This window comes from Xiphophorus couchianus, chromosome 4, assembly GCF_001444195.1.
Source record: "Xiphophorus couchianus chromosome 4, X_couchianus-1.0, whole genome shotgun sequence".
Lineage (NCBI taxonomy): Eukaryota > Metazoa > Chordata > Actinopteri > Cyprinodontiformes > Poeciliidae > Xiphophorus > Xiphophorus couchianus.
In genome coordinates, this window is record NC_040231.1 from 26958117 (window position 1) to 26985330 (window position 27214).

General features: G+C 40.8%; 1 protein-coding gene across 2 annotated transcripts in view; it reads left to right on the top strand.

Annotated features, from left to right (window-relative positions):
* cd276 (CD276 molecule) overlaps positions 1-24801 on the top strand; it is an 87359-nt gene extending 62558 nt beyond the window's left edge. For both annotated transcript variants that reach the window (XM_028015459.1, XM_028015460.1), the window contains exons 6-8: positions 2401-2442; positions 9033-9071; positions 23897-24801. In XM_028015459.1, coding sequence (XP_027871260.1) covers positions 2401-2442; positions 9033-9055 — 65 coding nt within the window. In that variant the 3' untranslated portion in view covers positions 9056-9071; positions 23897-24801. The remainder of the gene's footprint in view (positions 1-2400; positions 2443-9032; positions 9072-23896) is intronic.
* The last annotated feature ends 2413 nt before the right edge of the window (positions 24802-27214 follow it).

Consider the following 27214-nt stretch of genomic DNA (forward strand, 5'->3'; position numbering starts at 1 on the left):
TGATGGACAGTTACAATAAATTCATTGTATTTGTTGTTTCTGTTGTTTTGTTTGTTTATTTTGGACATTTAAAATATCTTCCAGTTCCAGTGTAAAATATTCATCAGAATTTAAAGTTTAATGATATTTGAGAATATATTCTTGCACTAATATACTATTACCATTATAATACTTGGAAATGATGTCAAAAGAACAATATTGTCATTTATCGCAATGACTTCTGGAACAATTTATCATCTAACACAGTTTGTTATTGTGACAGGCCTCTCTGTGTCTGTACTTCATGGAACCATATGTTGCTGCAATTACAGCTCAAAGTCTTTGGGGGTATCTCTCTTCCAGCTTTCCCATGTGTAGAGAGTGACATTTCTGCCTAATTTCCTCTGCAAAGTAGTTCAAACTCAGTTAGATTTGAAGGAAAGCATCTGTGAACGACAATTTTAAAGTCTTGTCCCAAACGATCAATTTGATCCAGGTCTGGATTTTGAAGAGGCCGATTGATTACATGGATCGGCCTACAGATCAGCAACCTTCACCTTTAAGAGCCATTTCTCCCTTGTCTTACCAAATACATCATGTTCAGCACCACAAATTCACAGCACAATTTGGTCCACTTACCATAGAATAATGTATTGTTCTATGACTAAATCAAGGAGGAGCAGTTTCATTTCTATTTTTAGATATTAGATTTTCTTCATTTACAAAAGGAGAAGAAATGCATTGTCTTGAGTTCTATAATCATGATAAATAAAAAAGTAGTTTGTGACTTAAACCAATGTTAATTGACCACTAGTTTAAACCCGTGATATAGTGTGTTTAGAAATGCATTATTCTACTGGAACTTGAATCTCAAACCTTTTCAACATCTAACTAGTTTTATTTTACGATAACCTTCTATTCACGCCATTCCATATTCCCATTAACTCTGAGCTTCTCCCGTGTCTCTAATGAAGAAAAGCAGTCCCACGGCATGATGAGACCACCACCATGTTTAACTGTTGAGACGATGTGTTCAGGGCGCGGTGTGTTTCCTACCATATTTAGTATTTCCTGGGGTTGAACTTGAACTCTTAAAGGCACCGATTTAGAAAGTTACATTTATTAACTAGCGTCAATATTTAATCAAATAAAAATCATATGCAGAATGAAGGACGACACAAAACATTAACATCCTTCTGGCTTCGGCTAGCTGCTGATTTCCCTCCTTCTAACTCTCCGTTTGTTTATGCACTTCGTCCATCTTTCCCACTCGAGCAGTAGCTGCCCTCTTTCTCGCCGCCACATGTTGTAAATGCAGCCAGCTGGGGTTTGAAGTTGTTTCACTCTGTGTACGACGGAGGCAGCTCTCAGTCACTTCTCTCTGACTGCCCTCATATTCACCCTGACCTTAAGGTGCCTTTAAATGAGCGTCACTCTCCTGTCAAAGCATCTTCCCCTGAGGTACTTCTGCCACTGCCACACTGCTAAGATGGTCGGTGGAGCGGAAAAGGCTTCATGCATCTTGCGGTAATTTTACACTGCAATTCCGAGTTTGTGAAGCAGTGTGAGCGGGGCATTTTTGCATTTATATTTTTCTCCACAAAATATTTTTGCTTCCTTTTTGCATTGAAGTTGCAAACACAATATTGGCGATTTTTGTTCCAGAGAACTGCACAACTCCACATTAGAATCCATAAACCTGCAATATTAACATTGCGAGGTATCGATTTCATACGGAGCACACAGTGGAAGGCGCTTTAAATATATACATGCGCAGGCTGTTTGAATCTCGAAATGCAACACTTTGTGCTGCCGCTTTCATAACAAGATTTCTTTTATTAATTTCCCAAGAGGACACCAGTCTCGGCAGTCGGAGTTCGAGGAAAATTGCGCTAAAATGCGTCGATGTTGAAACACATAAATTTAGTTGCTCTGGCATTTAGTTTTGCTCTGTAAAGAGTTTATTCTGAAGCTACAGAGAATGCAGATCCATGTCTTGAACACATGCAGGCGGATATTTTTAGCCCATATCCACATGCATGTCCTGTGACAGCCATCACTTACCCCACACCCCCTGCCTTACTGTGTTGACCGTGGGTTTTCTGAAAGCCAGCAGCTAAAGTCTAATGTGATTAGAGTCTTTGTGAAAGTGCATGATAGGAGGTTAAAGGCTGGACGTGACTCAGCGTGTGTGTGTGTGAGGGGGTGGGGGGGGGGTATGGGGTGTGTGTGTGTGTGTGTGTATGATGTGATGGGGAAGCATTGTGTAGCGGCATCGTCGTCGTATAGCTCTTTTTATCACAGCTTGTCCTTCGAGCTGTGAAGGATCCGCTCGCTGTTGACTTGCAATGAAATGACGCCATGGTGCTCCGGCTTTGTGCTGTGGCTCCCGCTGATAATGGAACCTCTTTCTCCCCACAGCCGAAGAGGCCAAGGAGCTGGAAGAAGAGGACTCAAAGACAGGTCAGTCCATCCCTACTTGGTCAAGTCTTATTTTTTCACGCGACGTTGCAGCTGGTAAAGTTCTACAACTTTCATCCACTTATTCACGCACCTACATTTACGCAACCCACACTTTGCGTGGTGTGAGATGGGGGCAAACAGAAACAAACAAAAGCATTTAAGATTCATATTCATTGTTGACCACTTTGCTTGACTTCTTTCCATCGTAAGAACCAATGAAGCACTCATCTTCTGGTTCTGGTCCACACTCAGTTCCTTTAAATCAAGACTAAAAACTCACTTTTTTGAACCATGATTAATGGAACAATTGACCAACATATATGATTTGTATTGATGTTTTTGATCATGGCACAAAATGTAATATTTGTTCTCAGATTGGTGACTGTATGATGTTTTGCCACTTCTTGTTTGTGTTTTTATGATGTAAAGCACTTAAAACTGATTGATGTTGAAAAGTACTTTACAAACAAGCTTGATTGATTATCCAGATTATATGGTTGATTTAGTAAAAAATGATTCAGAGGATAAAAATACAACAAGGTAAGTGAGTCGATCTACTGTTTCTGTTTCCAGCCCTGTCATCTGGAAAGGCTGAGCTAATCTCTGCTTGGAAAAAGCAAATTAATAGACGCAGAAAAACATCCCATGTAATATGTGAAATCATGCGAGTAGAGAAGAAAAAAAAAACCAGACTGTTGACTCTTTCAATTTGTACATGTGAATTCTATTTAATTTAACATTTCCAAGAAACTAGTTAGTGAGCAATAAAGAATCAGAGAGAATAAAACTCTGCCTTTTCTGTAGAGTTATTGGTAATAACTTAAACTCTAATAGACGTTTGAGATCCAGTTCACAAATCAAATATTTTGTCATTCTGGCTGCAATGTTAGAGACAAGTTTTAGCTGTTTTTGTCTTTAATGACTGGCTGACCTGATTGAACATACAAAGATGGTTCCTGCTTAGCTTCTGACTGCTGCTTTACTTTAATACTCAGTATACGAAGCGTTGGAGGAAGACCTTTATGGACAGTTCAATAATCTGTTGCTTGGTTAATTAAATTAACAGCTTTATGAAATAAATGATTAGAAATTAAATATTACTCTGGCAAAGTTAGGCAAATGGTGACAATAGCATTTCATCATCTAATGTAAGATAAGAAAGCTAGTGCTAATTGTGCTGTTGAGGTCTTAAGTATTGTAGATACATGTTGGAAACGGGTCTGGTGATTTGCAGAGGTCACCGTGGAAACAGGGACACACAAAACTATTCAGACTCATGCTTCCTTTGATTAAGCGCTTAGTTTGTAAAAACTCTGGGGTGAACTGATGGGACCACCACACAGCTGGGCTACTTCCATACTGTAGAAGTAGCCTACAGTATGGAAGTACTACACAATTGCACCCAAATAAATTACAAATAGTTTATTTTATTTTTTAAAAATGCTACACAAACACTTAATTAACCCCCAATCTCAAACCAAAGATGAGTTTTCAGTGTTTAAGAAAGGTAAGGCTAGGTAAGCTGACTATTAGTTCGATTAGGTAGATCTGCCTTGCAAACAAAAAACCTGTCACCATTTAAATACAATAAAATATTTACAAAACAATTCCAAAAAGATGTAGATTAAACACTAAAATGCCCAAACATTAAGAAGGGACATGCATCTTTTGACAACTATCATATAAAACAATGAATAAATGAAGAAAAGTACTTCCAGAACCAAAGACCAAATGAGAAAATGCAACACAAATGAATGTGTTGTTGGGGGAAAAAAAAAATTCAACAATGTGAATCAAGGAGACAGGCTGCAGTAAAAGGTAATCAGTTTTACCCACCATTGATGCTCAGTTCAAACAGAATCCATCTGTCTTTTTGGATGAATCTGTCGATAGAAAAGCCAAATCAGATGGGGAAAAGCCAAACCACTGACCAGAAAGCCCAACCAGGGGCTGAGGAGCTCAACCAGGGATTTATCTGCAAATTAGCCAGTGGCTAAAAGGCTTGTGTATTTCAACACTGACTGTGTGCTGCCCCTGACCACATCAACGTGGCTGGAAGAATAACCCATAATCGTGTTGCCTTAAGATAGCTGCCTTTGTTCTAGTTGTTTTTTTTAAGCTAAGTGAATAAAACAAAAACAAACAAAAAAAAAAACCATTTCCACTTGCATACAACTTACTTGACCCAGACATTTCCTCCAGCAGTAGCATCTCCTGAGAAAAGCAGAGACTGAGAACCGAGTTCATCCTTTCCGAAAAACGGCTAACAAAATCCCAAGTCGATGAACTTTTTAACAACATATCTTCTAATAGGATAGCTGTCTTTAAAGTAAAAAGTCAAGTTCATGACAATTTGACAAACTTCTCATGATATTGTTTGCACCTCTTAGTATCTGTTACCAACTCCTCCAAAAATCGCCACTTCACCAGTTAGGACTGATTGGACCAGTGGCACAACAACCCACGGACTGAAAATGAAAACATGATTGACTGACCAAACCATTATCACGTTATTTAGTCTGGAAGTTATTTTAGATTACGACTGAATGTTTTCAGACAAGTATAGTATTTATCTGAAATCCTACCTATGTAGAGAATAACTATAAAGTACACCTTTCCAGCAGAAAACCCAATTCAAGTCCATTTTATATCATTAGATGGCTTTCTTTGAGTTTTTTGAAAGTCCTGCTAATTTGCCACTGATCAATATCGACACAAATATTTTCACAACACTATACTTAAGATCTATTTGCCCAAGATGGTTAATTGTGACAATTTCTACACAAGGTGTTCCACATTATTGGATTTGTCTTTAAATTCAATTTTATGACAAGGGTTAGCAGAGCTGTAGCTTTACAGACACAGATTTCACAGAAATGCAGCAGCTTATTCAAATGAAAGTAAAAAGGCAGCAGGAAAATGAAGATGAACTTTTTTGTTTTGTCTTCATCTGGTAGTGATTTTGTGTTCAAAATGTTTTGGCATATGATTGTTTGGTTTTGTTTTGCTTGAGAAGAGCTTTAATATGTCCAATGTGACACATAAAAACTTCAGGGAGATGACTTCCAGCCTCTAAAATATTTTCCCAGTTCTTTCATTAGAGCTGTGCAAAGTAACAAAGAAGTCCAGTAAAATTTTAATATGGGATTAGTGGAGAATTTTGATGTCAACATTGTCATGAAAAACAAATCTTAACCAGCTGCCCGACAGTTTCACTGAAAGGAGAAAAGTTTACTGTACTTCACTAGAGGTAACGCGATAATCCCGTCTTCTTTCACTCGTTTTTTGACTCTTCATCCCAGAATCTGACTCCCTTTTTCTTTTTTCTCCTTTGTGGCATTTTGCCTCTGCCAGCAGTTTACCTTGTAGCCAAAGGAAGAAGAACATCTAATTTAAACTCTCATCATGAAAACAGAATCCTCCTTTCAAATCTCTGATTTGCTGAGTATTTACATTTGGCCTCTTAGGAGCGCTGCTGAACCGAGACAGGAAACTGCTTTGTGTGCTTCTTTTTGCATGATTAGGGTGATTGTGATATTTTGCTTGGCAGAAATATGACCTTATGAGTCCTGAATTAATTTTTCCATTAGCACTCAGGGCGAGCCTCTTCTGCATTACTAGCTTCAGCGACCAACCCTCGCGGTCTTGGAACAAGTCCTCCCTCAAGTATTAATGTCATTAGAGTTATTCATTTGACTTTCTTTTTTTATTCTGATTGAATTATTTAGCCTTTTGGTGAACGCCAAAGTTAATACCATGTGATTTTAATAAGCCGATAGGTGAACGAGACTCTGTGAGTGAAGGGGGACAATGGCTTTTATTCTCTGCTCCCTCTCTCATGAATGTTTCAGAGGGGAAATCTGTGCAGCCAGGAGCAGGGTCAGCCATCCCACAACTAGTAAGACTCAATATAATTCAGCTGTAGCTAAAGGCGTCCGCACGCCACTGACGCGACGCAACGTCGTCGCCACGCTTGACCCTCCCACCCCCACTCCTTGCGCTCCTTCTCGTCGCCGCGCACGCACCTGCTGGAACCAGGTGGACACTGTGGGCGGTGAGCTTGTGAAGTCAAGCTAATGGCTCTGTCTTCTGAGATCACTCTCTAAGCGATTCAGACAAGCAGCTTTGTTTCGCCATCTGGCTTCAATTGCGCTGACAAAGCCAGAGGTTCCTGCGCGAGACAAAGGAGCTAAAATGAGCCTCTCTTTAATAAAACCTGGATGATGGGGAGCCACGTTTGTGTGTTGTCTTAATGAGCTGTCCAAAGGAGAGTGCGCTTTCCCCTTTCAAAGCCGGCCTGATTGGAACAATAACCAATGATAACTAGGGACCTGTGCTCATCCATTTGCCGCGGGATGAGATCCCTTTGTTGCATATACAGCAGAGGCAAATAATGTTTAGCAAACACTGTAACTCACATTCCCATCTATATTTTCAGGCACAGAACTTTGCAGTCCCACAACTGCACAGTCGATTGTAGGAAGGGCGCTCAAGAGGTGCGGCCAGAAAGAGACTCCTGTTGCTAATTTTCATGCAGATGAAAAGTCATGCACCAAACGCCTCTTGTTTCCAACACTCCCCCAACCCGCAACTTCATCCAGACATGTGTCCAGTAACCTGAGCGTGTCACGTTGTTTAGGAAACGGCTGCAGTCGTTGCAAGCGAGGCTCCTATCAGAATCTGAATTCAGTTTGTGTGCACTTCCCCGTGGAAGGGAGCGCAAGTGACCCAGTTCTTTCACAGACAGAATCATTGGTAAAAGAGCAATTTAACATGCCCTCTGAAAAAGAGAGCAGAGCGGTAAAACCAGTTTTATTAACCCATCTTAACTGAGGCAAGGCCCTGAGTAGGTGGAAGGTTATAGAATATCAAGCCTCACACAGCTTATAGCATTAGCAGTCTCGGCCGGCGCTCGTTTCTGACTCCTTAATGCTAAGGCCACCGCTGGAAGGCAGACAGCACAGGTTCAAATCGCACTAAAGCCCGAGGTCTGGCAGGCAATCAGGACAAATGCTGTAGATTTTTTAGATAAAAAAAAGAAAGAAACAAAAAAAACAACTGAGGGGATGAACAGCTGTGCCTAAGTTACATCTGGGCTCATTTGTTTCACCTGTTTGATGTATTCTTTCAGAGAAATGGAAACAAAAGTAGCGCATGAAAACACACCTGAATAATGTATGGCTTAACCGTTGAAACGAGAGGCATAAAGTATGACTTAACAGCATGAAACCCTAAAAAAAAGAGATTATTATTTTTTTGTTGTTGTCTCTGTTCAGGCTGCAAACGTATCAATTAAAGCTATAAAGCCACAGTTGAGTTTGAGAAGTCTCTGGAAAGCGTCCCAGGTAGCTCAGCTTAACTTTCTTTTCTCTTTTCATTGACACTACACACCGAACAAGCGGGCTCTCCCAGTGGTCACACATTACCGACTAAAGATATGTAAATAGAACATTTGTGTTCCCTTCATTATTAGATGTGGGTCACTGGATATCTTCAAGAGGGCTAATTAACAGAGCTCCCTGAACACCACTGCTTAGCGGTTTGCACATATAATAAGCTCACCGTTCACATTCCTGGCTGGTTCAGCACCACACCGAGAGGAGCATGTTTTATTTGTGTGCCAGCCTGCTGATCTTCCTTGCGCCATCGATTGGATAATAACAAGCATAGAAACTTATATTTACATGCCTCAGACGATTTTTAATCTACACCGCATGAGCTGATTGCATACTAATAGATTCTCCCCGCGCATGACGCGTCTCTTGATGTTTTCGTCGTGTTTGATCGAGCCGGTTGTTGGAGAAACGCTTCTCCTCTCTTGGACTCAGACTGTCATCAGGCGTCTGCCACACATTGAGCTACTCCTGCGCCCCTTGCAGGGGTTATCTTTTGGTCCGTGAGGGAAAAGACCAACGGACCAGCTTGGGACGAGACGGGAGGGAAAAAAAAAAATAGCAGCCTCTAAATCATTTGGAATAATGAGCATTGTCACAGTTAATAAAAGCAGTCGATGGCAGCTTGTTGGCGTATTAGACAAAACCATCGGCGAGTGCTTTTGAGGGAGGGCTTGGATATTTGTGGAGTTAAAGGCAATCCATTTTCTGGGATGAATCCCCCCCTCCTCCCTCTTTCACCCTGTACAAGCTCCATTTTCATCTTCTTGCCAAACAACACCCACTACCGCAGCCATCGCCCTCCCCCCGCCCGCTCCCTGTCATGTAATCTGTGCTCCTCTGACAACCCAGCCAAGGCCCGGTGGGAGTGTGCCTATCCATCTCACTACCCCAATCTACCTCTCCTGTTTGGTTCCACATGAGCACTCAGCTGCTGTGACTAATTAAATAAAACGCCGTGCCCTCTGCTTCCTGTTAGCCACGGCGATGTTGGTGAGCAGAGACGGAGCGGCGGAGAGGGAGGGGTTGTGAAACAGAATTAGGTCCACATCATAGTGTGCACGAAGGATGCCCTTCGTTGCATCTTTCCGTTTCATTTTCAATGTAAATATTTACAGTTTGTTATGCGTTAATTTGATGTTTTGAAATCATGTCTTCATGTGTGTGTTTTTTTTTCTCTTTCCTTGCTTTCTCCAGCGATGACGCCACTGAAGAGCTAAGAACGGCAGAGTGAAGGTGCGTGTCGTTTTTCAGTTTCTTTCTTCAAATATATTGACATGTATGTGTTGCTCTGGTGACAGTTTTTTTTTTGTCCTCCGTTGTCATCACCGTCTTGTACACTTTGTGTGAATTCTTTGAAGGACACAGTGTCACACACACACTGGAGGTTATTGGAAAGTGCTGCTGTATTGAAGATCGGCTGCATTAATTTGGGAGAGAGTATGGGATATTAGAAGTCTTGACATTATCATTTCAGAAATCAGAAGGTCACTGTCTGATATGAAATATCTGCTTAATTTTATCTGTTAGGCGTTTTTTAGTCCACTCAAAGCCAGGGTCAGGGACTTATTAATGGTAAATAGGTTGGGTTTGAGTCGCATAGGCTGTCGGTCTGTGTCTCTAAAACATTTTTAAAAATTTGGGAAATTGTTCATTTGTGAGGATTTCCTGGTAAACATGAGATTGTCATGTGAATATAACCAATGGTTTCATTGTTATGGTTTTTACTTTAAAAAATGTACGTTTCTGAAACACGGGGCTTAATCTAACTGCTACCTTTAAAAACCCCCCAATAAAACTCCATTAATTATATATACTACTGCTTAAACACTCATAATTATGAGTTACCTTAAAAAGAGAGAGATGGGTTTTGCTCCTTTTAGATGGCTGCACCAAGGTTTTGTGATTTGAAAAACTGAAAGAAATATGACACATTTCTGTTTCTGGGCACCACTGAAGACAAAGTGTAACTATCCCTCTCACTTCCTTTTTTTCCTCAACCCTGAGAAAAGCACCTTAAAGCCTGACCTGTCTACAACAAGCCCACAATTAGAGGCCCAGCACATTTGGCACATTTAATGCTGCCTTTCATGGTTTTTTTAGAGCGCAGCACACCATCTGATCTATTGACTACTTTCTGACCGTTTCAACACGTGCCAATAAATCTGTCAGTTCGAGAAACGCATGGCCCCCACTATATCACACGAATGATCAACAGTTTAGCTTTTTTTTGCAACCTTTCCCTCTTCAGTGTTGTTGGGATTTGTTTGTTGAAAACAACGGAAATTGGGATCGTGATCTGGGCATTTTTATTTTCTCATGAAACCGAAATGTCAGTGTTTTGACTCCTGCGGCACTTAATCGCCTGTCTTGATTTTTTTTTTCTTCTCTACATGACACAAACGTCATAGTTGCGTTCCCTTATCTTGCCCTGACAGTCCCTTTTCCCAGTCGTCTGATGGACAGTTCATTGGGACCTCCATTACCCCAGTCCAATCCTCCTACTTCCTGCAGAATGTCAGTCTGTTTTTGAGGTTTCGCTTGGAGAGAGGTTGCCTCTTAAATGCCCTTCTAGGCGCCATGAAAGCACCCTGCTGCCTGCTGCCATTGCGGTGCAACAGACGCTTTCTTCAGGAGTTAAACATTTCTCCATGTAGTTCTTGATGATTTGATAAACGGTCGATTTAGGTGCAGATTTAATGTAAGCAACTTATTGACTGTGACGCATTTTTTGATTCAAAGCAATGATGACAGCATGTGTATCATTGCAAGTAACCAGTATCAAAAAAAGAACGCTTTTAAGCAATTTGACTTTTTAAAGAAGCAACAAAAAAAAAAAAAAATTTACCAACTTTGTTTCTTGTCTCCTAACAATAAACCTTCATCACTGCCGTCTCTTCATCCTGGTCATCGTCAGCAGATTGGAAACACATTCTAAGAAAAGTCCAAGCTAGAACAAAATCTCACACGCTTTTGGCTTCATTTTTGTATAAATATATTTTAATATTAATGCTGCTTTGACAAAGACCCTGTTAATAAAGCTATGTCTGTCGGTGCGGTGGCATCAGGTCTGCAGTTATTAAAGTTTGCAGGTTGTACATGTCATTAATTTGCATCTCTTAACTATATTTACTGTTAGTACTTAGTCCATTCAAGTTCTTTATTGTTACCTAAAAGCAGCATTTCTGTTCAAACACTCCTGCAGAATTGGTACAGATATATCGAGAAGAAAAACGTAACTACAGTTTTATCAGTACAAAAGTGGTACATTTAACTCTCAGATCTTCCTCAGACATGCCACAGACAGACAGAAGTTTTGCAAGGTCGATTGTGCCGGCATTGTGTAGTGTTTACTGACCTTCCAATTCTTACTTTAATAACCAGCAGTTTGACGTCAGTTGAGTGAATGTTGTTGTTTTTTTTATGACAAGTCGGGACAGTTACAGCTTGTTTTTATGATACCCTGATTGGTCATTGTCGTAAAGCTGCAGCTTACACAGTGAGTGGAACAAGATGAAAGGTGTGGAAAGTAATTTCCTGTTACTAGCCAAAATAAAGTCTGACCAGCAGGAGTCAAAGAGAGGACATTTGTCATTACTGGAGTATCCACTGACCTTCACCAAGATTATTACGTCGAGCTAATATCCTGCAAGCCCCCGGACCTCCTTGCTGCTGAATCACCCCGGATCAATTATTCTAATATTTCTGTGGCAGTTTTGCTATTGATTTATGCATTTATGCAGAGTGCAGCATATCTTATTTAATAAAGTAAGGCCCTGCATTTAATTAAGTCCTTTCAGAGTCAGGAAGCACTTTGGTTATAAAAACCTCTTCCTTATCGATACATGTTCACATGTGACTGATGATGTTTAGGAATAAAAAAAAATTGTTTTAAGTTCAGCACATGTAGACACATATTAAAGTGGTCACTTGATATTTGATGCACAGTGCTGTCAACCTTAGTGGTCTGTCCATGCTGTCTGTTATAAGTATAACTCACTAGTAGTATTAGATTTTTACAGTATATTAACCTTAGGTAAAAATGCCATGGTGTCACATTAGATGCCTCAAAACAAAAATGCTACAAGATCTAGCTTAGTTAAAACAGCAGTGTTTATTCCTACTGCTGCTAAAGTGATAAGATTGTACAAAGTTGCATCTCTTTCTTTATCCCTAAGGCTTTATCGTCTGCCCGCCCTAAGACCTTCAAATCTTCTGAGACAGCTTTTCACAAGGTTTAGTGATGTGTGTATTCATTTTTTGATCACTCTAACATAAGTCTATTTACAAGGTGATGTTGGACAAGAAGGCCCGAGTCGCGGTCTCTGGTCTAGTCATCCCAAAACTGTTCTTTCGGGTTAAGGTCAGGACTTAAGATATACACTTCGCTACAACAAAGGGGTCAAGGCATCCCAACACATAACTTGGTTTGCACCAACAGAATCATGTGTTAAAACTTCTTAAATGCCAGATAAACATTCTTCAACACTAAATTCAACACATTCTATCATCTGAAGTGAAAATATATCCTGCAGGTAACAATGGTGCAGAGAAACCTCACTGCTATATTTTTATGAAGTGGATGGAAATCCCTGCGATGGACTGGCGACCTGTCCAGGGTGAACCCGAAACATCTCACTGGAGATAGGCACCAGCACCTCCCGATCCTCACTGGGGACGAGGGTGTAAGAACAAGGATGGATGGAAATCCCTGGGTTTATATTTTCTCTTTAATCTAATTATATATTAAGGGAATATGGAATCGTATTGAGCCTTGGCATGGCCAGAGATCGCTGCAAATGAGTGGAGAAGAAATATTGAAAACGTCGGCATTAAGGGAATAAAGAAAACTCCATGAATTAAGGAGCAGCATGGGTGATCCCGGTTGTCTACCAGAAGAGTTTCGGTGAATTCCAATGAGAGTGCTGATTGCATTAGAAAATGTCCCCTATAGGTACAATTAGTGTTACATAACGGCCCCCCTAGAAGGTTCTTTGGCAAATATGGGAAATATCGATTCATTTTGCTCTTATATATTCACTTAATCGCTGGCCTGTCATGTTGAGAATACATCTCACTGTTATACTTTTTCCCCCCCTGTCACAGCTCAGGCTTTGCTCTGTCACAGTTTTCTCAGTACATTCAGCATTGTGCATCGGTGCGCTATTCTCCAGGGACAAGAGAGATACGAAAATGGTAGAATGCAAGGAAAGCTAACCTAAGTGTATTTTAAGAAGCTGCAGCTGCCAGATGTACAGTAATCAATGGGACGGGAGGTTTTTTAGTGCTACAATAACAGTGAAATGTGCTGAAAGCCCCTTTCAGGCCAGACTTTTGTTTCATTGTCTTTGCGCCCACAGAATGAGGGTTGGGTGTGAAGTTAATGTGTAGGTCACAGGACATTTTGATGGACATAGTCACATAGGTTGATGATGTGTAGAACAGGGTTTAGTCCTCAGGGCAGTGCATGTCCTGAAACTTTTGTTTGTGTTAGAAGTCCAGCACACCTGAATCAAATTCCTGAATTACCTCCTCATGCACCCAAATTCTGCTGATGATACTTAAATCAGGTACGTTGAAACCTGAATTATATCATCAGCAGGCTATTAACTGTTGGCTCAAAGGGGCTCACGTAAAAGATATATATGTAGAGTGGTTGAGATCTGCTTAATGCCAAACCTGAGAAGTGTCGTCTGAGGAAGAGGTTTGGAATAAGTGCAGCTATAAAGTGAAAAACAGCTAAACTTGAATTGAGCCGTGAGTCCGATCACTGGATTAACTTCAAGTTTATCAATTGCCAGTGGAAGAGAACTACTCATAATGAAAGTGATGCAAATGCCCAGGACTGAATCCAGCTCCAATGTCAGCATATTACTTATAGCCTCTTTAGATTAAGGAGTTTAAGGAACGGGGGCATTTGAGGAGGAGAAGGTTTCCTGTCTAAGACTGAGGGGTGACACCATGCTACTGTTTAAACACCCTGATCAGGGAGCCTTCAAAACATTTTTGAAACAGTAAGCATTACGGTCAAACTAGATTAATTAAGTTACTGTCGTTCAGATGAAATGTACGTTAACATTAGGGTTTTGTACACAGGTTTGAACTAAAAATGTATTCAACTTTACCTTCTGGTACCTTTCTTTTACCTTTTTCTCTCCCTCTACTTCGGACTGTCGTCTCTAATTTTCCTTCACTACTGCAAGCAACGCAGCGCACAGTAGCCAGCTTTGCAACCAGACAGAAAGGTGTCGGTTTTAAAAAAATAAAGTAACTTTTATAAATGCATATACACTGCTCAAAAAAATAAAGGGAACACTCAAATAACACATCCTAGATCTGAATGAAAGAAATATTCTCATTGAATACTTTGTTCTGTACAAAGTTCCATTTGCACAACAGCAGGTGACATTGATTGTCAATCAGTGTTGCTTCCTAAGTGGACAGTTTGATTTCACAGAAGTTTGATTTACTTGGAGTTATATTGTGTTGTTTAAGTGTTCCCTTTATTTTTTTTGAGCAGTATATATAATTGTGCTACAATTTATTGCAGGTAGAGGAAAGCCTGGAGTTTGTGGTGACGATGAAAGATTTGCAGATACAAACGTGTAATGACCAAAATCACAATGAAAACTTAAGAGGAATATTCAATTCGACTGAATTACTGAAGCCCTACAATGTTTCTACTAAAGTGTGCACCATAAAGTTTTTTAGGGAGATATTTTTTTCAAATTCTTCTGATTCTCAAATAGATAAAATGCTCTTCAACTATTCTAAAGGTTATGAAGAACCAATGTTTTACTCACCATAAACCAACATGTTGGATCATATCGAATTCATGTTCTTTGTCTCGTTTTTCCCCAGTCAAAAACTTGCTGAAGAGTTCCCCTCCTGTGAGGTTACACAAGGATAGGCTTTCAGTGGAGCTAATAACCAAATGTAGTAGCTCATATTTAATTAAAAAAAACTGCAACGGTCAGTTGTGCTGTGTAGCAATTTCTGGTGCTGTTGAAAACCTTGACAAACATCCACATCAAATAGTCCAGTCAAAAAAATAAACTGTAAAACGTGTCATGCCTGATCTACTTGTTTTGCCTTTGAAGTATTTTTTTAAGGGGATGAAACTTGGTAATATGGGAGCTTTGATAGGAGTTGCACAGTGACTGGATCCCTGATCAATGACAGCTAATGAACGCAGCGAGAGTTCTGCTCCGCTTGCCTCTCGACAGAGAGCCGACTTCTCTAGAGAGGTCCTGTTTTTTTCCAGAACGGCACAGGAGCCTTCACTGAAACCAGCTGCCTGTGGGCTCAATTAACCACTATAGATTACTCATGTTGCAAATGAGAGGGGAGATACAAAATCAGCGGTGTGTTGATGCTGAAATTCATGAGTGTACAAAAAGAAGTGCTTGAGTACTGGAAAGTGGACATGAGACTGGACTGCCAGCGGTAGCAGCATATAAATGATTAGGGGCTATACCTCGCAGGATAAAGGATTCCTAGATTTATATAGCATATTGACCTTTGCTTGTTTTAGCCTCCATATTTCAAATTCAAGGTAACTTATAGAAGAATGGCATAGTACCGTGTTTGCCCCAGTGTTTTGGATTGGGAACAGGAGAGTGTGTTCTGAACCATCAAGGCATCACACTTCCCCGCCTTGCAGAGAAAGCGTACTTACTAGGTGTTGGAAAGGAGGCTCCGACTCTCGTTGTCGAGGCTTAGATTCAGGAAGAGTTGTGTGATTTTCCTCATGGCCTTGGAGAACAGGCCCAGGGTCTTTGAAGACTTGGTGAGGGTGTTATGAGACTTTGTCGGTCCAGTCCAACATCGAAAGTCTTTTGACCGCGTTTCCTTTGAGTGGTGTTGCAAGGCTACAAAATGGAGTTGATCTTTTTAACCCTCCTGCAGACTTAAGACACGGGGTCCATTGAATCCCCCAAGCTTTATACCCTGTGCACTATTTCAAGTTTGTTTTTTTTTTCGTGTGTGTGGTTTGGGGAACTGACGGTCTGACGGGACACCCTGAGCGCTTCCCCGCTGTTCGAATGCGACATCTGTTGCGTTCCTCCTGAGCGTCGCATTAAGACTGCGTGAGGCTTAAGTGCTATGTGACTTCTGTACAGTTAAATGTATCCACAAATGTTTTTTTTACATGAACGTGAGACGTGGATCATGGCCCATGATATAAAGTACAAGATCCCAGATCCTGATTCCGAGTACAATCGGATGAAATGAGTATCCCCTGTACGGCTGGACGGAACACATACAGAAAGTAAATAGTTGTATTAAATCTCCAGCTTTAATGATAATATATACTGTTATTATGTTATATGAAGTTGCGTTGCCTAACATTGCTCTCTCAAGCAGTTTACTCTGTTCCTCTGGATGAAGAGGACATTTTATGAAAACTTGTCAAATTGTTGCTTTGTCAACATAAAAAAAAGTGAGTTTTCTCTTGGGTGTTAAAAACTTTTCACATCAAGCACTATACGCCTGGCAGACAGGTTCTAAACCGAATGAAGTCTTATTAGTTAGAAGCTAATATCAGCATATTGTTTACAAAGCTGTGGCCTATCAAAGAGGATTTGTTCCACACAGGAGAATTTAAAGATGGCAAAAAAAGACCCTAACTGCTGAGCAGCCCCCCCACCGTGATGGGAATATGCAGAACATATTGCCCAGAACTTTCATGGTTAGCTTTCTGAAGTCTGATAACATCATAGCGTGGTCACAGAACGTGGAGAGAAATTTGCACACATGCAGATGGAGCAAGCTGTAATGGCCATATTTCTACATGTATGCTATGTGCCTCAGAGCTTCTTCATTAACTTAAGAGGAATCATTATAAGAAAAAAAAAAAAATATATATATATATATATATATATATGGCACTATTTCTTTAAAAATCTGGTGCTCAGAGAGGTTGATTATTTGAAAGTGAATTAGGACTGAAAGTTATTTTTTTATGCTGCACACAACTGAGTATGTAGCAAATTAATCTATTTTTATACGGCACTGTTCATACAGACAAGTGTGATAAAGAGTCCTTTGTAGAGGAGGGTTGAGATAGAAAAAGCATACAGATGATTAAAGCAAGCTAACAAAGAAGACAAGGAACTAAGGAAGCTGGCAATGTAATATAACACTTGCTAAAATTGCTAATTAACAAAATTCTGTAACATTTTAAATATTCAAATCTAAGCGGTCAGCAGAATCAAAAGTTACCCTTTGGTCTAGTAAAACCAGTCGTGAAGATTCGTGTTGATCCATGTAACGCCTAAGTTTATTAAAGATTCTAAACCTTGATTTAAAGAAACTCGGTGTTTCAGCATCTTTGCAGTTTCCTCTAAGTTTGTTCCAGATTTGTGGTGCATAGAATCTGATCGGTGCTTCTCCATGTTTGGTTCTGATTATGGGATTGTAGAGTAGACTGTAACTACTAGGTCTGAAAGGTTAATAAAACAACAACAACAACAACAGATCTTTAATGTGTTTTAGAGTTTATATGAGGTTTTAATAGATTAAAGAACATGCTATCCTAAAAGTTTTCTAATACTCAACTGGTTCATTAGTTAAAAAGAACTAATTTTATTCTCATTTGCTAAAATGACTTGTGCATTCACTTGAACACACTCCATTTAGTTTGTGCAGTCTGCTAATAAGAGCGTAGCGAGGCAGTGGCTGTAATCTAATAACACAGAAGTATTTTTAATTGAACAACAGCTTTAATACGCAGACTTCGTGTAAATCACAAAAGGTGCTCTCAGAAACCCCAAACCCTGCAAATCGTGTGTTCGTGTCGGACTGAACTACGCCTCTAGCTGAACGTTAACTCTTTGACTGAACTCCTCAAAGTCACTTGCTCTCGCTCATTTCATCTTAAAAGGTGACACTCACCTTCACGCCGCGTCTGGGAGCAAATCCATCACAACACAGGTGGGAGACGTCTGCTGCGCCGTCCTGTGTGACTCTAAATATTCATCCAGATTAACACGCTGACAAAATAAGGCCCATAAGGTAAATGATTGACTTGCCTGAAGAGGTGGACAGCATCCCAATATGTGCGCTGAACAAACAGGGGAGTCTTTCTTCTCTCATCCCGCTATCTTCCTTCAGGTACCGAGTCACCTCGCCTTTGGGGTTTACCACAGGAGTCTCTTCAAATGATCCTCTAGTCTAAAGTGAAAAATCAAGATTAATGCACTTCCACGTCCCACCCAGGCTCACAGGACGGTGGGGGGGATCTCATAATTAACACCAGGGGGGCTGCAGAGTGTTTTTTAGAGAGAGGCTGGGCCATACCATGTAGGGCACAGGTGTCAAACTCCAGGCCTGGAGGGACACTGCCCTGCAACTTTTAGATGTGCCTCTGCTGCACCACACCTGAATATAATAATTAGGTCACTAAGTCTCTGGAGAACTGATCTACACAAGGAGGAGGTAATTAAGCCATTTCATTCCAGTGTTTTGTACCTGTGGCACATCTAAAAATTGCAGGAGGACTTGAGGACTTTAGTTTGACACCCCTGATGTAGGGGGGGAAGCAGATCAAGGGGGTGTGATTTTTTTCTTTTGTGTGTGCGTGATACATGCCACTGCTTTCGAATAACACTGTGGCAACAGAATGAACTGCCAGACGCCTCACTCTGGCTTAGTGTTATTGGGATAAAGCGGAAAGGCCTGTAGCGGGAGCTGCTGCATTACTCCATCATTCAAGCGGTGATCATTGTTATGTGTTGTGACCTACGTGAATTATCACTGCTCAGGACTCTTCCGTTTTTGTTTTTTTTGTCTCCTGCAGAGACCTGCTCCTGCAGAGTGTACATATTTCAACAACGTTTCCTGTTTCCAGTAACTGTCTGCCACATCCTCTCATGTTCCTGTAAAATATCAACCCAAGGCACAAAACATGCAGGAGCGGCTATATTATAGGCTTCAGTAAACAAAGAGGCATATAGAATCCTTGCCAAAACACAAACTTAGATGTGTTTTGTAGGGATTTTATGACCAACACAAAATAGGGACGGACATGTGGGTGGGAAAAAGAATGCATACATTTTTTGCAAATAAAAATGAAAAGGTGTGGCATGTATCAAGTTTCACTGCACTTACAGCTGCAAGGCCTTTTATGTATCTACTGTATCTATAGGTTTCACACACAAAGAGACAGAAGCCTTTTTGCCCATTCTGCTTTGTAAATTTCTCAAACTTATCATAGTTAACTAACACTGTCTCATCTGACAGGTGAGTCTTTTGTTTTTTTTGTTGCATTCTTCCATAAAAGCAGAATTTGCTAGCTTACAACACCGAGCCGTTTTCTCGACAGATTTTCCCACCTGAGCTGTGAATCCTTGTAGCTCCTCTCGAGTTATCATGAGAATCTGTCGTTATAACGTGACAAACTGTGAGACGATTTTGCAAGGTACTCTTGTGTCTACTTTCTTAAGGCCAAAAATCCCTAGTCATCCCTGTTCCTGTTGTATTTTCCTTCTAATGAGCGAGACTTTTGCAGCCATTTAAAGCGGTCTTTGATCCATAGTTTCTCTGGCTTCCAAAACGTCTTTTAAAGTTTCTTTTCTTTGGACTTCTGCTGTATATTTTCTCATTATCAGTCCTGTATTCGACCAATACTCAAGGAACGAACCAATTATATCGCTGCAAGCCTGCCCCAAATTCTAACAGGCATTTTGTTGTGAATTCTTTTAATAAATGTATGAAAAATAATGCTGTTTGCAACTCAGTAGTAGTATTTTTAAGGGCTTTGCTGAAAACTTGTCTTACAGTAGATGATCAACTAAAGGTTTATGCATCTCTTCTGCCCTGTGCCAGGTCATTACTAAATGTTATCTCCCTATTTGTTAAAAATAAAACTCTTAGAAACTGTTCAATAAAGGAACTCTGGGTCCTTAGAAGCAAATTATGAAACAGTTTGGATTAGCTTAATTTTCTGCAGTGTTGTATGCCATCGAGATTTGATAAATAACATTTTACAGTCATGCATTTTTGTCGTATATTTACAATTGATTTGTCCATTAGGGCTGCACAGTGGCTCAGTTGGTAGCACTGTTGCCTTGTAGCAAGAAGGTCCTGGGTTCGATTCCCGGCCCGGGGTCTTTCTGCATGGAGTTTGCATGTTCTTCCTGTGCATGAATGGGTTCTCTCCAGGTTCTCCGGCTTCCTCCCACAGTCCAAAAACATGACTGTCAGGTTAATTGGTTTCTCTAAATTCTCCCTAGGTGTGAGTGTGTGTCTGCATGGTTGTGTGTCCTGTCTGTCTGTAGCCCTGCGACAGACTGGTGACCTGTCCAGGGTGAACCCCGCCTCTCACCCGGAACGTTAGCTGGCGACAGACACCAGCACCTCCCGACCCACTAGGGACAAGGGTGTAAGAAAATGGATGGATGGATGGATGGATTTGTTCATTAAATAAAAGGATACAAACTACAATTTTATATGATTTTTTTTTTGGTTGGTCCTGATCCCACCTGGCATCGGCTCGTAAACCTGGCATCAGACTGGGCTCCCTGTTGTTGGGATCGTACATACCGTGCATTTCTGTTTTTGACTGGAGAAAGAGAGCTGGAGTGGTTGCAGCTTTTCTTGTGCCAGGACCTTATAAAAGCATCATCATCATACAGTTTAGTGTCAGTCTTGAGTGAAGACCACCCTCTAATGTGAGTGACTGCACCTCCTTTGGGGCTTCGCTGCCTCTACAGTTCATTTGGAGTTCATAGCCACTGCCACTCAGGAGACATACATGGATTTAGAAATAGATTTCTGGAGCCTTTCCAGAAGTTTCCCATCGGACTTTTAAGATGGAGAATTTGAAAATATTCCTCATTGGAAATTTTCCATTGACATTTTTCTTATTAATGGAACTTATAGCAAGTTAGCAAATCTGGAAGATCGGTCTAAACATTTCTTTCTCCATTAAGGAAATCAGACTCCCTAATGGGAGGTTTCAAAACAACTATGATGGCATTGTTTATTTTCGAGGTGTCACTTATGAATAGTAATGTCTAACATTGGTGATATGTAAACATCTCCCCTGCTAGTTTAATGCCAATGGGACTGTGGAGCACCACAGTTTGCTTGGAATAGTGCATTTCCATGCGTAGTTACGCCTAATAACAATTGCCTATTATATTTCTTCCCACGCTGATGAGTCTAATCACTGTCTAAATATATTCCACACCTCTCTGTTCGTGTCCTGCTGGACCCTTGGGATCCTATTTTCATTGCAGGCTTGTAAAGGTATCTGCTTAAATGTAAATGTATCCTTAAAGGCAGAGCTTGTATATCCTCTGTGAGCAGTGTGCATTATACTTTGTAATTATCCATTGTGTGCAGAGAAACTGCCATGATGTGTTTTTCATCATCAGGTAATCCTCTCCTAAGTATCACTAAAGTTTAGCAGCTTCCTCATTATGCTGACTTCGTCTTCAAGGTTATTCCCAGTCATTTGCTTTCTCAGAGCGATGCCTCCTTTGATAGTTGCTCCGATTGTTGTTGTTGTTTCTGTCAAAGTCAAAAACTATGGCTGCGGAGTTTTTTTTTTTACAAGTACATTTTGCTTTACGCTGAGCTAGGCTACTGGTGGAGGTAAAAGAAAATCATTTTTATTTTGATGTAAATGAGGACAGACTGGTTTTTAACGCTTTGTTAGATTAAACCCATTGCACCGTTCTTGTAACCAGCCACCTATATCCTTAGTAAATTAGCCCGCGATCCGGTTTACCTGCACTAAATGGATCCGTCCATCAGCTTGTCTCCGAGTTGTTAGGGCAGAGGTTTCATTGTTTCTGCCGTGACTGCTTTGGATCCCTCTGAGAAAAGCTGATAGTTGGAAACGTTGGAAGAGATTTTATTCTTTGAGTCTTTTCGCCTGGAAGAGTTATTTTAGAAGACTCCAAATAGCTCTGCACTTCTGCGAAAGTACCGTTTTTTTTTTTATTTCCTTTCTTCACCTCTGACCCTCTCACTCAACCAATCCACTCTGAAACACTCTTACTTAGTGATCTCTCGAGGGACATTGAGGGATTTGAATGCGATGAACAATGCATGTGTGAGAATTGCGTTGTATTCATTTGGGTGATGGATAAGATGGCAGGTCGGATTGCATCCTGACAGGGAGCAAATGGAAGCCTGAGTGTGTTTTTTTTAAGAATCTCCGTTTAGCAGATATTTTTTCCGGCAAGTTTTTTAATTTGCTGAGATTTCCATCGTTTCCAACGGCAGACTCTCCAACTGCGTCAGTTTTTGTTTTGACATTTTCAAGCAGTTAGCGGTGCCTGTAGGGTTTTCATTCAGAATTAAAGCGCATCGCATCGGCTCTCATGTGTAAAATATAATAAAGGAATGATAATTAGTGTCAGTTATGTGCTACGAACAGCTTCCTGACCGAACTGTAACTGGAATGGATTATGAAGCGAGTTCTTAAAAGACGAGACGAGAACAAGACAAAGGAATGAGGACAAGTGTAGACAGCTGACATCCGAACAGAACACAAACAGATATTCCCTCCATCCCAAGTCAGAGATTATTACTTCCTCTCAGATTACATACAGTATGTGCAATATCTTGAAACTGAAATGAATCCTCTCCCTGATGACCGGTTGGACCCTAATCATTTAAAACTGGTTTCAATAATCCTAAACGTCCGAACCTATGGCTATAGCTATGTTGCCTTTAAAAGCTTCAAGTAGGGGGACGTCATGTGTGACACAATTAAATTCCACCCGAGTTAATTCAAACTGTTTAATGATGCAAGGAGAACAATTTCTTTCTCAGTGGGGTGGTCCGCATGGGCTACAAGGAAGAAACAGTTCAGAGAGACGCGCAGAGAGGATGTCTTGATTTAAATAGATGTGTTGGTTGTCGGGGTGTTGTAGCTGGTAATTTTATGATGTTAAATCTGTGTGAAGTGTATTTGCTCCAATTATTTCACACACCAATCAGGCATAGCATTATAACATGCCTAAGAGCGTGTTGCTCCCTCCTTTGCTGTGCTGGATCCCTGAGTGTGTGCTGTGATTTGTGGCGCTAACGTGCTAGCAGCAGATGTTTTAACTCCTGTAAGCTGTGGTGTGGCTCCTCTATGGATTGGATCTGTTTTTTTTCCTGTGCAGATGCTGGATTGGGTTGAGATCTGGGGGAATCTGGAGGCCAAGCGCACATCTTAAGCTTATTTTTATGCACTTCAAACCGTTCCTCAACCAGTTTTAGCTTGGGGCAGGTCTCAATATCCTGTTGAGAGAGCTCACAGTCATCAGAGAATACTGTCTTAATGAGGCAGGTGGTCCATGTCAAAGTCACAAAATGACATAACTATAGATAACAAGTCCTAAGGGTGTCCAGGACATCGTCCAAAGCATCACACTACCTCAGTCAGCTTGCCTTGTTTTGGCAATGCATCCTCACATTCTCCAGATCAAGAAACACTTGCACTATTTTTGTTTTTTTCCAGGTTGCGTTATCCTGCTGAAAGAAGTCTCTGCATTCAGGGAATCACCTTTTTTATCATCCCAACATTAACTTCTTAAACATCTTGAACCACAGTAGCTCATCTGTAAGGTCGCACCATATGGGGCAGCCTTCGCTCATCATGTGACTCATGGGGCTTTTGGGGTTTACTGAGGCATCGTCGCTGTTTTACCATGATTCCCTCCTTGAACCACTTGAGCTGCAGTTTCCTCTGACTTAGCCATATTGCCATGACAATTGCCCTTGTCATACTTGTCTTTCTTACCTTTAAGATACTAACCTTGAGGATAAAATGTCTACTTGCTGCTTAATATATGCCATCCATTAACAGGTAGCATGACTCAAAGATAATCAGTGTTATTCACTGCAGACCGACCTCACCGCAGGGGTGAGTGGTTGTAGTCTGATGCTTAATCAGTGTATGTGGCTGCAGTCTCTACTGCAGATACGTTTTTTCTCTCTACATAATAGGTTAGATTTTGTTGTTTTTTTACTCAGGTTTTTTTCTTCATGTCCTCTGCTATGAAGAACCCAAAGTTATCTGTGTGTTGTTTTTTTTTGTGTGTGTCTCTTTTCAGAAGTCGAGGCCAGACAGTCGGGGTGGGAGAAGGAGGAGATGAGTCTGGCGGGTAATCCCACTCCACCTATCCATCAACCTAGAGACTGTTTCCAGCATCCCCTGCAGAATGTCAAAGCCTCGCTGAGCAGAAGATGAGTCCATCATCTCCTTTCTTAGACTTTCCCTCGAGTTCCCATCCAAACACATAAACACATCATGTGCCATTAGTTTCTATTGCCTTCCTTTCATTCTCTCGACGGAGACACGCAACGGCGGGTAAACGCAGTTGAATGAGTCGTGTTGCCTGCGACACGAGGAGCGGCGGGCGCTTTTGAAAACGACAGGATGTGACAGGATCCTTTGTCTGTCACTGACATCACTCTGCACGCGTTGCGATGGGGCGTGTGCCAGAGATCTGCTGTCTAATAGGAAGTGAGACACTTAAAGAGATGACCCTGCTTCAGTTGCCAGAGCGAGAGAGAGAGAGAGAGCAAGCGAGCGAGCCCGGCTCTCCTATTACTCCGCGACTTGCTAATTAGCGTCTGTCGCTGGAGTAACTTGTACCTGTCAGTGTGCGCCGCTCTCCTATATTCAGTAAGTCGAGGCAATTGAAAGTGAACGCCAGCGAAGCTCCAACAAACTACAAATGGCGGATGTGAAACACTCTGATCCCTCTCCCTGACCTGACAGCTTTTACATGTAAGAAATAGTTTTTAATGAAGAAAGACAATCTCGGCTAGTTTCTACAGCTGACGCCGAATGTTTTATCTCTTCCAGCCTGCGGGGTGTACATTTTGTTTTATTGCATCCTTTTGAACTACTTAAGCGAGTCCCAGTGCCATATGCCTATGTATGAATACCAAAACCATTTGTTTGAAATAAAAAAAAAAAACCCGTACATTAAAGAGACATGGTGAAACTGTCGGCTCATTGGTAGTTATTGGTTTTGTTCTTGGGTGGGGACACTCTGTCTTCATTCAGGCGGAACAAGGTCGAGTTTATTACAGACGTTTCTTCCCTTCTACCGCAGGATTAGCCAGGCTGTTCAAATTCACCCTTCCACATTCCATTAGGTGATTTATCCGCCAACTACACTCCATAATGAGCAATGCGTGAATTACGGTCAAAGTAATACAAATATTTCATTTGCATGCAGATCAACTCTGACATGCTGAATTGTTCCCAGTTAGACGCAGTCCTATTTTGGGGCTAATCTCTCTCTGTTTGCAGATGCTCAGTCATTGCAAACATTTTACTCGTTTTGAATAATGGATTTTCTCTGCGAATGTTTGTTGCTGTCATATGCTGAATAGCTACCTTGCATCAAGTCAGACTTCAGTAACCATTACTGAAATACCTCTCAGCCTCTACACACACACACACACACACACACACACCCATAAAACGTCTTTCTATCTTCACAAGGACTTTACATGGACTTCCAGTCATTTTTCATTCATTTCTATAGCCTTACACTGACCTTAACCGTAAACCTACCCAATACCAGCACATGCATAAGCCTAAACATAAACTCAACTCACACAAACAGTAATTCTTCCTATAGGGCCCAGGATTTGGGCCCCATAAGGGGGAGCGGATCCTCATAACGTAGCATTTCTTGGAGATAGGGGCCTTGCAAGGTGAGGAATGCTAAAACACACACACCCATAAAACACTGTCCTCGGTTTAAGCTGTGTGAGAGTGTTGATCAAACCCCAGGTTGTGCCCAAACATCCAGATCTCTCTGTACAGTCGTCCTTGACCTTGGTCTGTGTCCTCACGCCCCAGACGCCTGCGTGAAATTAAATTACAGATTAGTGGCTCCAGGCCCAAAGAGGGGTTTATTTGGTTGGCTCTTCTCAGAGAAGCGCTCATTTTCTCATTCAGGAATTGGGAAGGGGTGAAATGCAGTGGGAATTAAGGAAGAAAGTGCCAGTCTTGGAAGATATTTTTGTATTCTGCGAGCGAGTGATGCCCAAATACTGAAATCTCTGCAAAGACTTCTAAATCTCATAGGAAGAGGGGACAGATGCCCAGTGGAAATAGGTTTTTCAGTTGTATAAACGGGCTGCTTGGAAGCAAAAATAACACTTGTCTGTATTTGTGTAGAAATATTTTTTCTCCCTCGTCAAAAAGGACAAGACTGAAAGAAACATAGTTTGTTTTTTTCAGCCCCTGGATGTGCAGTCTGGAAATTAAAAAAATCATTCTCCTGAGACAAAAGAAGAAAACGGCAGGCTCTCTTTAATTTAGAAGTCTGTCAAGCCTTTCGCAATCCCTAATTCCAAATTGCATTCACCTTGCATAGCATTCAAATACAAGTGACCCACTCAGTTGGCAGTGAAAAAGGGTCGGGTGGTTGCTACTGCGTCACAAACAGTGACTTAGGCTTTAGATTTTCTTTCCTAAAAATGTGTGTTTTCTTTAAAAGAGAAAAAAAAAACATCCACTTTCAGAAACAGAATGTAACAGTTTTTATAACTGTTTACCTTTCATGGTGTTCAAGCTTGTAGCTGACCTCATTTAAATGTTGAAATGTTTGTCCCAGTTTTGTTCTTCTCTGATGTTCACCAGCATAACCCAACACTCTATTTTCTTTTAATTGTTATGACCTGTCTAGGGGTGACCAGACTCTCACATGTATGCAGATCCCACTTTATTGCACATAATCAGCCTTATAAGTTTGAAACTGAACTTCAGTATTTGAGCTTTTTGGAGGACACTGCCAGTCATGTACCTCAAACCAGGTTGGAGTTAGTATTCTCACAATAAAATGTTAAAAACAAAAGACACCTAATACTACATACTATACAGAGGACAGAAAATGGTTAACCATACATGTTAGTGTCTTTCTGATTTATATAGCATGGCTCAAATGGTTATATTTCTGTGTGAAAAGTGCCTTTAATTACTTTGAAATATGTACTGTAATTTGGTTATTTAAAAAATGTTTTTGGCTTTATTAGTATATTAGGAAGTAACATATAAAGATGTTAGGGCTTTAATTTCTATAAATTGGCAATACAGCTGGGTTTGAAGTTGTAGATGCCATGGTGGGGATGAGCATATAGCTTTTAAAACAAACATAAATAACATAAATGCTTTCCAGGAGTTGTGATGTTTGCAGGTACGTGTCTTTTCAAACTTTATTTGAATATCAAATGTTCTTGGGCATTAAATAACCACACACAGATGCAAATAATTATAGATGTACGGCATAACTCCATGACGGAAAACATTCACAAACAGAAACCAGAATGAAAATAACACCAGTTCGTGATGTTGTTTAAACTGACTTTTTTGTTGTTGTCAAAACTGGTTTTATGACGTATATGAA